The sequence below is a fragment of the Coturnix japonica genome, chromosome 20 (genome assembly GCF_054131305.1).
Source record: "Coturnix japonica strain WE chromosome 20, WE-NBRP24, whole genome shotgun sequence".
Lineage (NCBI taxonomy): Eukaryota > Metazoa > Chordata > Aves > Galliformes > Phasianidae > Coturnix > Coturnix japonica.
Genome location: NC_140682.1, coordinates 1,854,120 through 1,869,763, shown reverse-complemented (window position 1 = coordinate 1,869,763; position 15,644 = coordinate 1,854,120). Strand labels below are relative to the sequence as shown.

The 15,644-nt window shown below is 37.7% G+C and overlaps 1 protein-coding gene across 1 annotated transcript; it reads right to left on the bottom strand.

The window, feature by feature from the left end:
• Positions 1–833: 833 nt before the first annotated feature.
• On the bottom strand, positions 834–8,507 carry LOC146757479 (kinesin-like protein KIF20B). Its single transcript, XM_085520665.1, has 6 exons — positions 8,394–8,507; positions 7,835–7,996; positions 5,967–6,086; positions 4,259–4,459; positions 2,688–2,814; positions 834–1,066 (listed from the first exon to the last, which is right to left on the bottom strand). The coding sequence occupies exons 1-6, from the start codon at positions 8,505–8,507 to the stop codon at positions 834–836; spliced, it is 957 nt and encodes a 318-aa protein (XP_085376791.1).
• Positions 8,508–15,644: the final 7,137 nt, after the last annotated feature.

The following is a 15,644-nucleotide window of genomic DNA, read 5'->3' as shown; positions in this document are numbered from 1 at the left end:
CTGCTATACAAAATGTGATCACTGTGAGAATCCCCAAGTACCAATGGATACCCCTAAGGCCCATCTTTCTCCACAATTCACTCCTCTGCCTCACTCGTCAACTGGGTTGCAACCAGCTATGAGGGGTTTTTTTAGTTCTTCTCAGCAGCAGTAGTGTTCTTCAGGGGAAGCCTTTACCTGGAATACCCATTGGGCTTGTCGCAGTGTGAGTTTCAAGTCGTCACCCCCGGGAGCTACCTCCCACTTCTCGTCACCGATGGGTCCTTTAACACGGCTGGCATGAGTCCATCCTCTCTCTGCGGTTCGAATAGCTGTTTCTGCAGTAAATAAAACAACATAGGGACCTTCCCCTTGTGGTGTTAGTGTAGCTTCTTTCCAAGTTTTTATTAGGACCCCATCCCCTGCCTGTATCCTATGGATTGCTATCTCCAATGGGGACTGCTGTGCAATCAGATCCTTCTTGTAGTTCCTTGCACCCATTCATTAATTGTATAAGATTTTAATTGATCATCTTGTAAATGGGGGTGACCAAGAGGTATTTCAAGATTATAGGGCATACCATAATCTTCCCTCTTTGTTTAACAAAGACTTTGAATAAAATCATCATATCAATACTACAATTGCTGGCCTGGGATTATTATCGCCTCTTTGGGGTTCCTGGACAGGAGAGGTGCACCCAATTGATTTCAGCGGTCCTGCCTGGGTGGTGAGGTGACTTCTTGGGATGGCTGATAGGAAACTGTTACATAAAGGATGGGCTCTATGAAAGCTAAGGCACAGGTGTTGACTCCTGCAGTCCCGGTAATTTCGTGCACAGACAGAGGCAAGGGAATTTAATTCTTGCCTTGGGGGGTCTCTTGAGTCTCAGGTGAGTCTTGGGGCTCAGGTGAGTCTGGGAGCGCGCTGTTGCTGTATGGTACCCTGTGCACTTGATGAAGTGCCAGCAGCACACCCCTAATAATTCGAGAATCAGAGCGAGGTACTCCAGAGGGAATGGGCCCTAAGTCCAAGAATCGTGTGAGCTGAGTAGTTCGCAGCATCATTCTGGAGATAAGGGGAATAGGAGCTGCCAAGTACAAGGGAAAAGCATCCCCAGAATTGTGCCTGAAGATAAGCCCCTTGGGGAGAAGCTTCAGAATTGGAAAAATAATCCCAAAACTGGGGATAACGAAAAAGATATTTAAATACTGTATACAAAAAGCCTAGAGAGCCACTATAGGGAAAATCATTATTTTGACCAAAATAGGGGTCTGACAAAGATTGGGCTTGTCAGACTTTGAATTTATATGTAAACAGTAATACTCCTTTCTCTGAAAAAGAATTGGCTTATGACATTGAATGGGTGCAAGAAGTAACAGTTCCTCACAAGGAGTCAAAGTTCAAAAGAAAAAAAAAGCAGAAAGATCATAAATGGGATCCCTTAGATACATTCCCTCTCCCCCCCCTCAACCCCCACAATTTCTAGATCAATGCAAGCAGCAGCAACCCCTCCAGAGAAGGGGACTGGCTGAGCTGCTGATCCCATGCAGGGCCCTAGAGGGAGGATGCACTCTCAATTACTGAGGGAACTGGAACAGCGTTCCAGCAACCTGGAGAGTTCTCCTTTCTCTAATACTAATACTAATCTTACAAATACTTCACATTATCCTCTTAGGGAAGTCTCCTTAGGTCAAAGGAAAATAGGGAATGCTAAGCTGCCATTTTTACTAGCAGAGAAGTCAGGAGATTCAAGGAGGAAATTGATTCCTTAACTGGGGATCCCGTAAGAATAGCAGAGCAATTAAATTGCTACATCACCTACTTAGTAAACTGTAAGCCAGCCAAACACAGAGATCTTTGAGGACAAAATAAAACAGAACAGCAGGAAGACCAACAAGAATGACTTGGTAGAATAAAGAAATACCTCAGTACTTTCAACCTCCTCCTGCAAATAGATGAAACCTCCAGTCTGTTTGGACTCCTTAGTAGTTTATTTTAAGCCAAGACTACAGTATAATCGCTTACCGAAGAAGCAGGTATATCTAGAGGGCCAGAAACGACAGTTGAATACAGTTTCCTTTTGCATCGTTTTGGCTTGGTCTCTCCTTCTTCGAGACTTTCAGGTTCGTTTGATTTAGGAGAACTTACTGCTGACATCAGCTTCTTGGCTAGAAGAAATTTGTTTTGATACATAAACCAATCAACTTACTGGTTTTGTGAGTCTTTAAATCACTGAATGCAAAAAAAGCTTCGTAACAAACTTGGTTTATAAATGACACGTAAAATTTAAGTGAAAATACTCAGAAATTGTATTTGTTCATTGAGGTTCTTTATTGCTTCTATAGCTGAAACTGTTTATAGGTTCAGGTACGGCAGCTTAAAGCACACATTAAAATGGATTATGAAAGACAATCATGGCTCAGAAGTCACTGGAAGTCAGAAACTTCAGCAGGAGTTAAACAACAGGCCTAACTTTCGTGCTGACAGAAGCACAAGACAGAACCAACTTTCTCTGTATACTTGTAGGTTTTCACAAATGTAATAATGAATCTCTGAAGAGACGAATAAATGCATTTACTTCATAAATCAAAGGACAACTTAACATGGCAGACAAGTTCTCTAAGAACACATACATTAATAGCCTACAGCAGAAACAAGCCATTCTACAATGTCTAGAAAACATGGAATAAAACTTATTCTACACCAACCTTTAGAGTGTATAATAGAAGGAGAGCTTTGAATAAAATCTCCAACTTTTTGCAGTGTTTCATCCTTCTTTTTAGTCAGTCTTGAAGCATGTACTTGCTTTCTCAGGAAGTAGTCTTTTCCGGATTTCTGTTCAACAGAGATGTGAACATGTGAAACAAGAGCATTGTTTAAACTTCATTTTAGTTCAACGTTATTTTAAGTTGACATTTTGAGCTTTACTACTGACACCTCTGTTCATTATGCTGATGATACCACAACGGCAAGTAATGTAGACAACTTTATACCCTTTAGGGAGTTGTCAAAATCTCAGCTATTTCAAGGCATACGTTTCTTAAAGTTTCTTAATAAGGCAGTAGTTTCTTTAAAAGTAGCTCCCAAGCTGTGGAGTTGTTTCTTACATAAGCTGTTCTAATTACATAAAATAAACAAACATACAAAACAGAAGACAACAGATGGGAAAAATCTACTACTCATACTCTGACCATTCCAAGGATACTGCTATCACATGTGAACATCTGTTTTTAATAACTGCCATAGTTTCATAGTTTCATAGTTTCGTGCGGGTTGGAAGGGACCTTAGAGATCATCGAGTCCAGCCCCCGGAATTCGAGCCTCTGTGTAGCAGAGCGGCACTTCTACCACTTGCGCCACAGGGGGGATTCGAACTCCGGGCCCCAGTGTTGCAAGGCGGCGTCTTTAACCACTGCGCCACCGGGGCACACTATATATGCCATGCATATTAATGATATGAACCTTAGTTTAATACAAGGGCTTCACTTACAAAAGCACACGATAATACACTAAAGCTTCTCTTCCCAACTATTCAGTGTGCAATATCCTTCCCTCCAAATCATTACACAGTACAGCCATTACACACTCTGGGGACAGACTGACTTGCCCTTTGGTTAGCTTATGGAATTTAATAGGAAGAGCTCATAAGCATGTAAGATTCCCATTCAGGTATACACATAAGGATAAGACACTGCTTCTTCCGTGTGACCACACAATTACAGGAAGTCCCAAGCTAGCTTCAAAACTAGAACAAAAACCAACCATTTTCTCGTCACTTGCAGAGGGTGAATTTTGTATTGACAGATTTTGTATTTTTCGTGTTCTCACTTTTCACAAAATCCTGGGAAAATAAGACAAGTTTCAGCCATGATTCTTTTGGAAAGAACAATTGATGTCACAAAAGTGAACACTTTAAACATTTTTGCTAATAGTAGGGAAGTATTTGCTAGTGGTAACTATTCCACTGTAAATCAAATAATAAATAAGCATTCAATTATAAAAACAGGACATTAAGATATCAGTATTAGACATCTCATGATGTCTAAAAAGCTGACTTATGTCTACAGGTTTCAAAGAAAATACACAATGGAGTTAAGAGAAATTCCCTTCTCTTAAACCATTATCACTGAGCTTGGCTATTAGTTTTGTTCATTAAAGCAGTTCATTGGTTAAATTCTTCAACTACTTTACTGAGGTAGAAATAGCATTTTTTTAATGCTTAAATGAGAATGGTAAAAAGGCATCAGATATTTTGTTTTCTGTTGGGTCTAGGTCATACCTCATCCATGTCATCACTTCTTTTCTTTTTTGCCTTAGGCATTTTCACTCCTAAAGGTATCATGCTGCCGTGCTGCTTTATCTCCATCTTATCAGGTTGCAGAGGTGTCAGTGGGATTTCCAGCTCCGGTTTTGGGAACCGACTAGTTTTGCCATTTTCTGCGGACACTCCAGAAGAGTCGAGGACAGTTCCCAAATGCTCCTGATAGCACAGAAGAATTTTAAGTGCAAGTGTTGAGGTAGCCATGAGATTAAAAAGCTATAAAGCATCTGGAAAAGGATATGTAAGCATTCGATTTTCCTGCTGTAAGAACACTTGTAACAGAAGGAGTCTATTTCAGTTACAGCAGAGTTTTACCCCTCTTTCCTAGAACTTGTTACATTTAAAATTATTTCCAATCTATGATCACAAAAAATGTTCTCCATGTTAAACTGAGCCTGATACTTTACAAGTCATTTTTTCTCAAGGGCACAGACAACTACACTTTTTTTTATAGAGAATGGTGGTAGAACTGACACGATTTTCTTCATCTCAACTCTGCTGCATCAGAACTGGGCAGGAACAGGAGCATTTGATTCAAGTGTTCGATTAACTTCCAGCTTAATCTTAGGGAATTTGCCCTTCCTCTTCTACACTAGAGATGTTATTTACATAAGTAAGGTCCAGCTGGCAAGGTGCAAGCCCAGTACAAGTCATTAAAGAACTCCATTGCTATCTTTTCCCTGGAGAGAATTCAGACATTCAAGCAATGACACCGTACTTAAGCTGAAGGCTATCATGTACCTGCTCATGGTCAAATGGCAGCAAATGCACAGCTAAGTGACAGGGAAATGTCAGTATGCATTTCCCCAGCAGCACTTACTGTCCACAATCCACCCAATCCTGTTTTTTTCAACAGGAACAACAAAGTCAGAACTGAGATCACCTGGACTCCTCCTTCTCTATGGCAGGAATTCAGCTAGCATATCAAAAATGAGTTCAGATGCTGGTTGAACACATGGAAGACAGGCTGCTGGGGACATCAGAAAATGGTAGATGGCTGCTTCTACTGCTGCTAGTAACTAGCAAACTCCAGTGTCCCAAACACAGACTAGCAGCTTTTACTACTTACACTGTTCCGACCCCCTGAGGGGAGTCTTCTTCCTCTCAAAAAGTTACCAAAGATTGTAGAAAGACAAAAAGTAGTCAGAGCCACTTTATCAGGCTCTGCTAAGAATCTGAATGGAGTATCACCACCCACTGTATTTCCAAGAATTAAGTTGGTTAATAAATACTTTGTTTTTAAAATATATGTAACTGCTATTTTATGAAAGTTAGCAATTAAAAACTTATATAGGAATGATTAACATCATCTGCTAACAAAACAATATCCAGAAATCCTGCAGAGGAAGAAAATAAGTTCAATTTGCTGTGCCCGTTTCAGTGGCTCCATGAATTTTTTCCAAGTAACTTATCTAATCATGAGCCACTTCATAAGCATTAACATGAGGAGAGTTTTCAACAGCACCTGACAAAAATGCATCACACAATTGTTTCAACAGCTTTTATTCCTATCAAAGGCTATAAAAACAGGTGATCTGATCACCTTGAAAGGGATAAATAAATTAAAACTTGGGAATTGTTTAGAGAACATGAGATCTTTTCCTACTCATTCCTTATCAAAAGCAATACAATCACAACATTTTCAGATCTGAAGTTTCATACTAACCTCAGATTCATTTAATGAAGTGAGGCTCCTAGTACATGGACGTGACAAATAATTGTCTTCAGCTTTGCATCTTAATGGAATACTTTCTCCAGTTTTAGTTTTGCTTTGTTGTTTCCTAGGCTGTAAATATTTAAAAGGAGTAAAGATTAGGCTATGCATTAGACCTCCAAAATATCTCGAGTTTTCTAAAGTTACAGTGTAAAACCTCAAGCTCAGACGCCACATGAACACATAAGCTGAAACACAGCACAAGTGTGGGAAGGTAGTAACATCTATTCATTGTGTGATCTTCAGATACACCCTACTGGGTCTCACTAACAGTCTCAGGCAGTATTCTGCCTCCAAAAGAGAGAAAGCGAGACATTATTTAGGGACAAAATCTGTAACGCTGGTCGTTTTGTCACCCATTCCCCCCATACTCTGCGTGCTCACCGCTGCTATGTTAGAACACCAAAGGCTAAACCTCTGCCTAATCTTCAGCATCCACATACGAATACATGGAAAACTGCATGGAAAAGTTCCATAATGTACACAGAGAGATGGTGTTCTAGTAAATAAAATATTTTTGAGAAGATGAGAGCTCATGTTTGAGTGGAAGACAAAAAGAACCAACAAGTACTCATCACTGAATATGTAGTTAAAGGACTATATGCTAAGAAAAATTATTCTAGCTCCAGTATCTCCTAGGAAAACAGAAGAACAAAAAGGGGTTAACAAGATGTTAAGTACTTACTTTCTATAAATATAATCATACCTTTTCATTTACAGAGTCATTCCTTCTACTTTGTCTTTCTTCAAGTAAGGTATTTCTGGCAAACACTGAGGGCTACTGTGGTTAATGCGTTGTTTTAATTCCTTTATAAAGTCATCTTTGTCAGCCAGTTCTTTTCTTAACTCTTCTATCACAGTTGCATTATCCTAATAAACAGTAAAAACTGCTGAGTTGTGGGATTGGCAAAAGGAATTAACACACACAAGCAGTAATGCAATTACTTAGTAGCATCAGTTTTAGAATTGCAGGCTAGAACACTTAACTATTCAAGAACAGTAACATTTCACGGATTTTTACGGTCACTGTTACAAGTGCAGTAGTCACAGAATTGCCTGGGAAGTTGTAATACAATATATTTTGATTCTTCTATTTTACTTATGTGCTTCAGCCTTCATCTCTCTTAAGATATAATAACCTGAGCTTTTATTTGTTCCCAAATCCTCGGTACTGTGAGAAAGTCGGCAGTTGTAGGGGAAGTTTTGCTATGAGAACATCTTTCTTCTCAGAGAAAGTGAATCCAAACATTCTCAAAAGAGCACAACTCATTTAGTCTTTAGTTTAGCTTCTGAAATTCTATGCTACGGTTTAGATTGGCTATCCTGATTAAAAGCTGGATGTTGAAATAAGAAATGCAACTTCCAGAGATCATCCCCCCTCTGCTTTTTGATGCTTCCTTTAATCTCTCTCCACGTCCCCTTCTGTCTTTTCATGCCATTGTAGATACTACCTCAGAGAAAGCAAAGAAAGTAAGAAACCTGAGACAGAACTACTGTCTGAGTATTGAGCCTAGCTTGGGATCCGGAAATGCTGTGAAGTATCAGAAAAAGCTACAGATGTCCAGTATGACTGTAGGATCATAAGCATCAAACTGACATCTGCTTATCTGAACTACTGAAAAAATTGAAATTTTAGTAATTAACAGAAATTCTGTTTCTGAAGAACAAAAATAAAAGCTGGTGCTTTTTTTGGTTAGTTGCACATGATGTCAATACAACAGTGTTCAAGAACAGAACCACACCCAGAATACAAAGAGCAGGTACAGGAGTTTTACAGAATTTATGGGTAGCTAATCAGGTAGGAGGAAAGGAGAGCTGACCTTGCTTGAATCCTTTAAGGCAGATTGTCTCAGTTCTGCTATTTCTGTCTCTTTTTGTATGGCAATAGAAGCCAAAGTTTTGAGCTGTTTTTCCAAAGCTTCAACTAACTGATCTCTCTCCTCACGCCACTTTTGAATATTATGGTCCCTTTCCTCCAGCTCCTATATTTCATGTTGAAAGAAAAGCCTACACAGTAGAAACAAGCAGAATCTTTAAGACAGCCTAGAATTAATAAGTTTTTCATATAGCATAAATAAGGACTCAAGCTGATAGAAAGAGTTTATGGTAAGACATTTCAATTAACATATCGTGATGTCACTCAACAAGATCAGGTTATATGCATGTATTACATATGTATTTACTATGCAGATTATTGTATTTAAAGCAATCTGCCAGTGCTCTGTAGTGACTAATTATTTGAATATCTTTCATGGTCTACCACTAATTTCAGTTGGCCACTTTCATTTTGCTCCAATTTTTTTTTTTTTTTGACCTTTTTCCTGTTGCTTGGAAAACCTGCATCATTCATTTAATAAACATTAAGAGCAAGAAAAATACCTGTTTAAGTTGTTGGATAGTATAGTCTTTATAATCCAGCTCATCCTTAAACTGGTTATTAATCCTTTCAAGTTCATCCATCCTGTTCCTGAGGGATTCCTCCACAGAACGCATCGTGGACACCTGTAATGTAAGCACAGCTCACGGTTCATTAAAAGACTTCTGTAATCCAACCTGGCCAAATACTTCTTTGTTAAATACAGAGGAATTCACAAACAAGTGCTGAGTAGGAAAACGACAGCAAGGGCAAGGTTACCAAGGAAGACATGAATTCATTTTTAAGCTTCAATTTTCCACCCCAAGCACACCCAATAAACTTTCAGACTAAGATCCTGCAAAATGGGTTTTAAGATATCTTCTTGTTTAATAATTAAATTTTAACTATTAACATCACTGAAGCTGAAATTGAAGAAAAAAAATATACATGCTTATATTAAAGAGCCTCTGGAAATTAGTCTATTTCTCTTCAAGTAAATAGCATTCTTCTTCCCAGTTATCAGCGTTTTTTCACAAGACTTAGGTTTTAGGCTTTGGAGTTACAAACCTCGCTTTGTACTTGCTGAATTTGTTTCTTGGCATCTGAATGTTTGTCTTTTAGATCTGCATACTCTTCTTCTTTCCTCTGCAAATCTTTTTTCAAATTCAGTACAAGGGCAGAACTCTCAGAAAGAATATTTTCTAGCCTTATGTTAAAAATAAAGAGACAAAGAACATTATTGTTACACATCTCATGGAAACAGCAATTACAGCTTAATCCATGCCCTGCCTGTTGGTTTCTATTTGTAAATAGACTCTTAAATCTATCTAGACCAGTGACAAGATTTAAACAATTACTTTTGAATTTCAGCTTGCTTCTCATAATCAGATGCTGAAGCAATAAATTATTCAGATGCTATTCTGAGGGATGTACAACAAAACCACCAGAAATCCCCATATTATTCTTTATTTCCTTGCACACTCCTGTTTTCCCTTGGAACTCAAGTAGCATACCAAAGCATCTTAAAGTAGTAGTTTGGCCATTGATAAGCATGCAGATGCATTAAGTCGAAGGGATGTTCCCATTAACTATTTTTAACTCTAGTTCATTCTCAAAGGGCTCTAAGTTAACTCAGTGGTTACTTACGATTCTATACGTTGCACTTTCTCCATTTCACTCTTTTCCTTTTCCCGAAGAGAGTGTTTCATCTGCTCCAAGCTGTTTTTCAGCTGCATAACTTCTTGAATCAGATTTGCTTCTTTGCTACTTAACTCTTCAAACTTTTTGTCTGCATTTGCAGACTTCTCCTGCAGAGTTGCTGTAACTGTCTCCAGATTAACAATAATAGATTCTTTTTCTTTTAGTAATTCATTGAGTTTTGACACATTGTCTTCCATTGTCTTGTAAGCCTCCAGGCGATATTCAAGCTCTCTTCTTTTTACCTCACAGTTGGCAACTTCCTCCTGAAATTGTGCAATCACTCTCTGATCTTCTGCAGTCTTTTCTTCAATGTCCTGAGTTTTCTTTTCTATTTGCTCATGTAACTGATTCACAAGATCATCTTCCTGACTAGTGTGAGTTGTAATCTCACATAGCTTCATTACAAGTTGACGATTATGATTTTCAGCATTATTCAGTCCCGCCTTTAGGTTTTCATTGTCTTGAAGCAGTGCTTTGATGTGCTGACTTTTTTGTGAGGAAACATCAACAATATTTCTGCATACTTCCCAAATCCTTTCAAGACTATAGTTAAAGGAGAGGTCCTGCACAAGATCTGAGATGGAAGAAGTCTGTGACTGAATGCATGCAGAACTAATTTGAGATGTCCCTGTCTCATCTTTTTCAGAGTCTGAGGAATCCTTTACACTGACAGTCAGTACCGATGGCTTGAAACTCTAAGTGACATTTGTATAATTCATCTAATTTGGTCCGCATTTCTTTTACTTGTGACACTTTATCAATTATATATTCTTTGGCAACTTCTATGTTGTTAGTTAGTTGGGCATTTTTGTTTTCAAGTGTCATATTTATAGATTTCTGTTCATCCAGTTCAGAAGCAATTTCCCGATAGTCAGCTTGACCCTGCAGAATTTGTTCACGGAGGGCATCAGCTGTTTCTTCAGAAAAAGAAAGCTCAATACGCAGGCTTGTTACCTGCTTACTGAAATCTTCTTTTTTATTTTTTTCTCTTCTGCATTGTTCTTCAAGCACAGTTAAATGATATTCCAAGATTTCAGTTCTTTCCCTCGGTGCTAGTACTTCCTTTCGGTACGCGGAGCACTTTTGTTTCATGTGTTCAATTGTCCTTTGCTCTACAGTGTTCTTTTTCTTTCTCTCATTTACAACTACTGTAAAACAAACAAACAAACAAACCAAAAAAAAAAAGGGGGAAAGGAATGTAGCTCAGATTGATTAAAATAATTATTACATAGCGGTTCACAACACCAAGTAGCATCTTCTATGTGAAACACTGTCGTAATATGCAAGCCATGCCCTCACATCACATAGTATTTGATACTAGTGAAGGAATTCAAGTCCTCTGAACACGTAATCAGGTGCCTCAGATTTCTATACAGAATTAAGAGCAAAAGGTTTTCAGTCTGGAAGAACACTTTTACCATGGCACTACTCAAACCTTCCACTCCACACCAGTAGAAAATCTAATTAGATTTAAGAAACATGGGAACGAGATAGATAATTCACAGCTATATTCTTTCTATCTTCCGTGCTTCAGCAATCCCTATAAGGCAGCCAGGAATCACTCCATCTACATCTAAATGGTAGATAAACAGTTCTCTAAGAAATTTCATTCCAACTCACAGTCCTCTTACTTTCAAAAGAAAGATAAAACCCTGGACAAGTTGATCACTTAAGTGTTGATATCTGTCTCTCTTATTCAGTTCATCTCTAAACAAAATATGAGGATTCCTACTTCTGTCCACACTTACTCTTTTGCATATAAAGTTCACTCATAAAGTTGTACAAATTTGCAGATTCAAGTTTCCATAAATATTCCATTAGCTTGGGGCTGTTTTTTTCTTTAACTGGTGAGCAATTAGCTAAAATCACATGCATTTTCTTTCTATCAAAAGCGACTTCTGCTGTATTTCATCATTGCTTTAGAATCCAGTTATGTCCATTCCATAATATGCATACTTTAAGTATTAGAAAAATAAATATAAGTCAAGACTTACTAGGGATTGGGTCACCACAACAATATATTCAATGGTGATTCTTGTACAGTCCTTTTATTACTACAGTGCAGAATTTTATAGTGCCCACGTGCAGCCTGCATTACATACAGATTCACATGTACTGCATGGAAACAGCCTCTTAACTCATCTAAGGAGTTTTATATACAGCCCTCAACTGATTTAAAAGTCATACTGAAGAAACAGCAGTGGCATATTCCACCCCAAACCAGGTTTTGGGTTTTGACTGCTCACCCAGCAACACTAGTGAGGGGAATATGATTTATAAGTAATCTAAACACTTTATGCTGAAAACAACAAGCAAGTACTAAAGCAAGATAAATAAGACTAGGGAGAAGATGTGTAATGTTCAGTCTAGAAGCTCCTTACAGAGGAAGTAGGGAAAAAGCATTATTACAGAGCATAGGAAACAAGACCTAAAAGCTCAGAGAATGGTGTAAATACCCTGAACTTGAAGCTGAGATAACCTAGCATCTCCTAAAACACTTTTGCTCGTGCTACTTATATAACTAATTCTACAAAAGAACCAGCACAACATACCTGTGCTCATTGTTCTACTGTGTATATTTAACACAGCTAAAGAATATATATTAAGCAGTTTTTGAAATTGGATGCTATTAATACTCACAAATAGAAGAAAATTTTAACATGATTGAATACTCAGTACTTCTTAACCGAAAACTTCATGCTGACATTGTGACTATCAGCTACCCATTTTAATTCCTATGTGGAGCATTGCTGTCATTAATTTTTAAATGAGAGCTTTGGTCATATGATTAGAACAAACCCACTACTATTTGGAGTATGGAGGAGTCCACATCCCTCCCTCAGTCTCTGGTAAGATGCTTATATGTGATGCCATTCAGTGGTCACATTAGGATTCAATATTTATGCCAAATAAAGGCAGCAGGGACAAATCATCCAAGAACAGCATCTCATCCAAAGACGGCCTTGACTTTCTCCCTTGCACATATTTTGCAAGAGGAATACAAGAAAGGAAGGGACTACAGCTAAGTTTTAGATTTTCCCTTCTACATTGTATATGCCTTCCGTAATTCTAGGAACACTGATGCTCAGCTGTGCCCAGAAGTGAAGTTAAATGCATCAGAGCTTATCCAAACCATTTTGCTCAAATATTGCCCATGAGCGAGCAATTAGCAGGTCGTCAACAATTTTGATAGTTGCTTCAGGAAAAACAAAACAAACAAACAAAAAAAAGCACTTGAGCAGCTGATGCTACTCAGAAGATCAGCAACAGCAGTTGAAACAATCCTAAAGAAACTGCTTTAAAACTATTACCAAATCTGCAAGTGCATCAACAGATGAGGAAAAAGCAGCAAAAAGGAAAAAAATAGTGCAAAAAACTTTTAATCCTAAGCATTCAAAAATGAACAGCATAGGACCTTCTGAAAAAGGGATATTTACATAACAGTTACTTCTATTTACAGTTTAACACAGTGGCTTTTCTCCTTATACCATAAGGTACGCGCTTCACAGCCTTTTGCTTCCTATCCGGAATAGGAAGCAATTTATTGTTTTGGAAGACACCCTGTTCAACGATGGAAGAAACTGTACCTTTCTTTGGAGGTGGCTCTTCCACAGTAGGCTTATCTTCATCACTACTGCGCTTTCTTCCCACTTCCAACTCAGTTTTCTCTTGTTTCAGTGCTTTAACTGAAAGCACTGAAAATTGGCTGCTTTCAGTTCCTTTATTAGTGTTCTCTTCTGCCGGTTCTGCTTTAATGGTAGTTAAATGGTAGGTAGTCTTTTCCTGTATTGATATAAGATCAGTTACATTGAAGCTTAACAAAAGGAGCACTTAAGTCTCAGTAATCTTCTGTAGGCAAATATTTACACAAAACCATACAGCTAAAATATTTACCCGGTGACTCTATAGACATCAGTTACAAATCTCAATAGCAGACAGAACAAGTACACCTTCAGATAATGACAAGTGCAATACTCGGTAGAGTATACAAGGGAAAGCAAGAGCCTAGCAGGTTACAAAGTAAAAGACTTGCACACAATCAAGAGTTTACCAGTTTATCAAAGAATTTCCTGTTTCCAAGAAGTCAACAAAATTACAAACATGGTCAAAGAGCAAATGGTCAGCTCTCATACAAGTTCATCACATCACACTTCTGCTAAGCTGCTAAAATCACTTTCATCGTAACAGATATAATCCAACCTTAAAGCTTAGTCAGCTCTGTCACGCATATTTTAGATTGTGTCCTGATATTTTTGTTGTTTGTGTTAACAACAACTACCTTCAGATAAATTTGAATTGTTTACAATTTCAAGCGAGTACCAGCTACATACAGAAAATCAGTTTTCCAAAAATGTGTTGATTACAAGCATAGAATTAGTGTTTTTCTTTTTTTGTATAAGGATACGGAGATGTGTAAAACTCACATAATCTTTTACTTTTTCTTCTAAATGAGATTTTAAGTCTTGTAGCTCTGTAATAATGTCATCTTTCTGCACCACGATGTCCATTAGCTCTCGAATCCTTTCATTTTGTGCATTCATTTTCTTGGAAATAAAAAATAAAAAAAAATTCAGTCATCAGTTTCTAATGTAGTGTTAAGTAGCTGAATTACACAATGCATTAAAGGCAAATTCAGTTAAGCTTAGCTCGGTAAGAAATCTATTAATTGAGCCTACTGGAATAGCATTTTAAGCTACCACAAGTTGGTATTAAAACAATTTTACACAACATCTTCTTGATAAAGTTACATCAGTTGCTTCTTTAAGTTGCTCAACAAACTCATCCAAATTAATCACCTGCATTTCAAAGTCTGTAACACACAGAAAAGGTTGTATTACATAAGTAGCCAATAGATAGTTTATTAAGTAATCAATTTTTCCAGATATTCTAATGTTTAGGTAGCTTTTGAACAGATTAATTAATTTGCATGTGGTCTTCACTTATTGGGAGCGATTCAAAAGTTTTCTATATTTCTTGGAACGAAAACATTGCATCAACAAGACATAAAGAGTAGAGATTACAATATAAAAGTAAAAATCAAGATATAGACATTTAACCCCATACTTACGAAAGCGTAAAGCTGCTAGTTGCAGTTTAAAGGAGAGGGGGGGAAAAAAAAAAAGAAATAACCAAAAACCGTGGAATTGCTGAACCTGAATATACACAAGGAATAAACTATCACTTATCTACAGGCTATGGTTCCAAAGGTAGAACATCTCCTCTAATTCCTACTCAAACTGGTTATTTCTCTTTTAGATTAATGAACTATTTCTGTCTTCTACCTTTCACATCGCATAACTCACCTTTGTTCTTCTGCATCAGCTCTTCTTCAGTTTTAAGTAGTTTGGTGTTTTTCTCTGTTAGCTCTTCTTTGGTCTCCATCAGTTCAAAGTTAGTTTTCTCCAGCTGCTTTTCAAACCAGCCAATATCTTCCTTCGGGTCCTCCAGGGATACAATGGAACTATGTGCTGCCTCAGCTTGCTCTTTAATATCCATGACATCATAATGCACAGAATCAAGAATGCCCTCAGGATCAACACAGGTGTCAGGCACTATGCTATGTTCTCCACCCTGAAACGTAATTTATAATCAGTTAAAACTGGTGAATAGCTGACTACATAATAGCTGTTATTTCTACACATAGTCTGGATAGCCACTATGAAGACAGCCATACAAGAAGTTTTTAATTTCAGCTTCAAAACCCACCTCACAAATTCACATACAACATGACAGTGATTCATATGGGGGGAAGATAAGTGGCATTCTAGTAAAAGCTAATATATTTTATAGTATTTGATGTTTGGTCACTACTTAAACCAGTTTTCAAGAAAGTACAAAGGAGTTATTGCAGACTCCAATCCTGCTTTTAACCTCAAGAGTTTCACTAGGCAAACAATGTACAAGAACTGCCACTTCATGCAGCCATAGATTTCTGCTTTTTTTATGTTTTGAGTTTCCAGTTGCATTCAATGCAACTGATCATCATCTTTTCAGTTCTTTGTCTTGCAGCGCCACATCACCCTCATAGGCTGCTCCCTCTACTTTCACACTTAACCTCTTTCAGATAAGGCCAC

Excerpts from the sequence above, each read along its gene's own strand:
- LOC146757479 (XM_085520665.1), bottom strand. The coding sequence starts at position 8,507 with ATGCGTTCTGTGGAGGAATCCCTCAGGAACAGGATGGATGAACTTGAA. Across the intron at positions 2,815-4,258 it reads GAAGTGATGACATGGATGAG|AAATCCGGAAAAGACTACTT; the intron begins GTATGACCTAGA and ends TCTGTTGAACAG. Across the intron at positions 1,067-2,687 it reads TTCTATTATACACTCTAAAG|CTCCTATTCCCCTTATCTCC; the intron begins GTTGGTGTAGAA and ends TGTACTTGGCAG.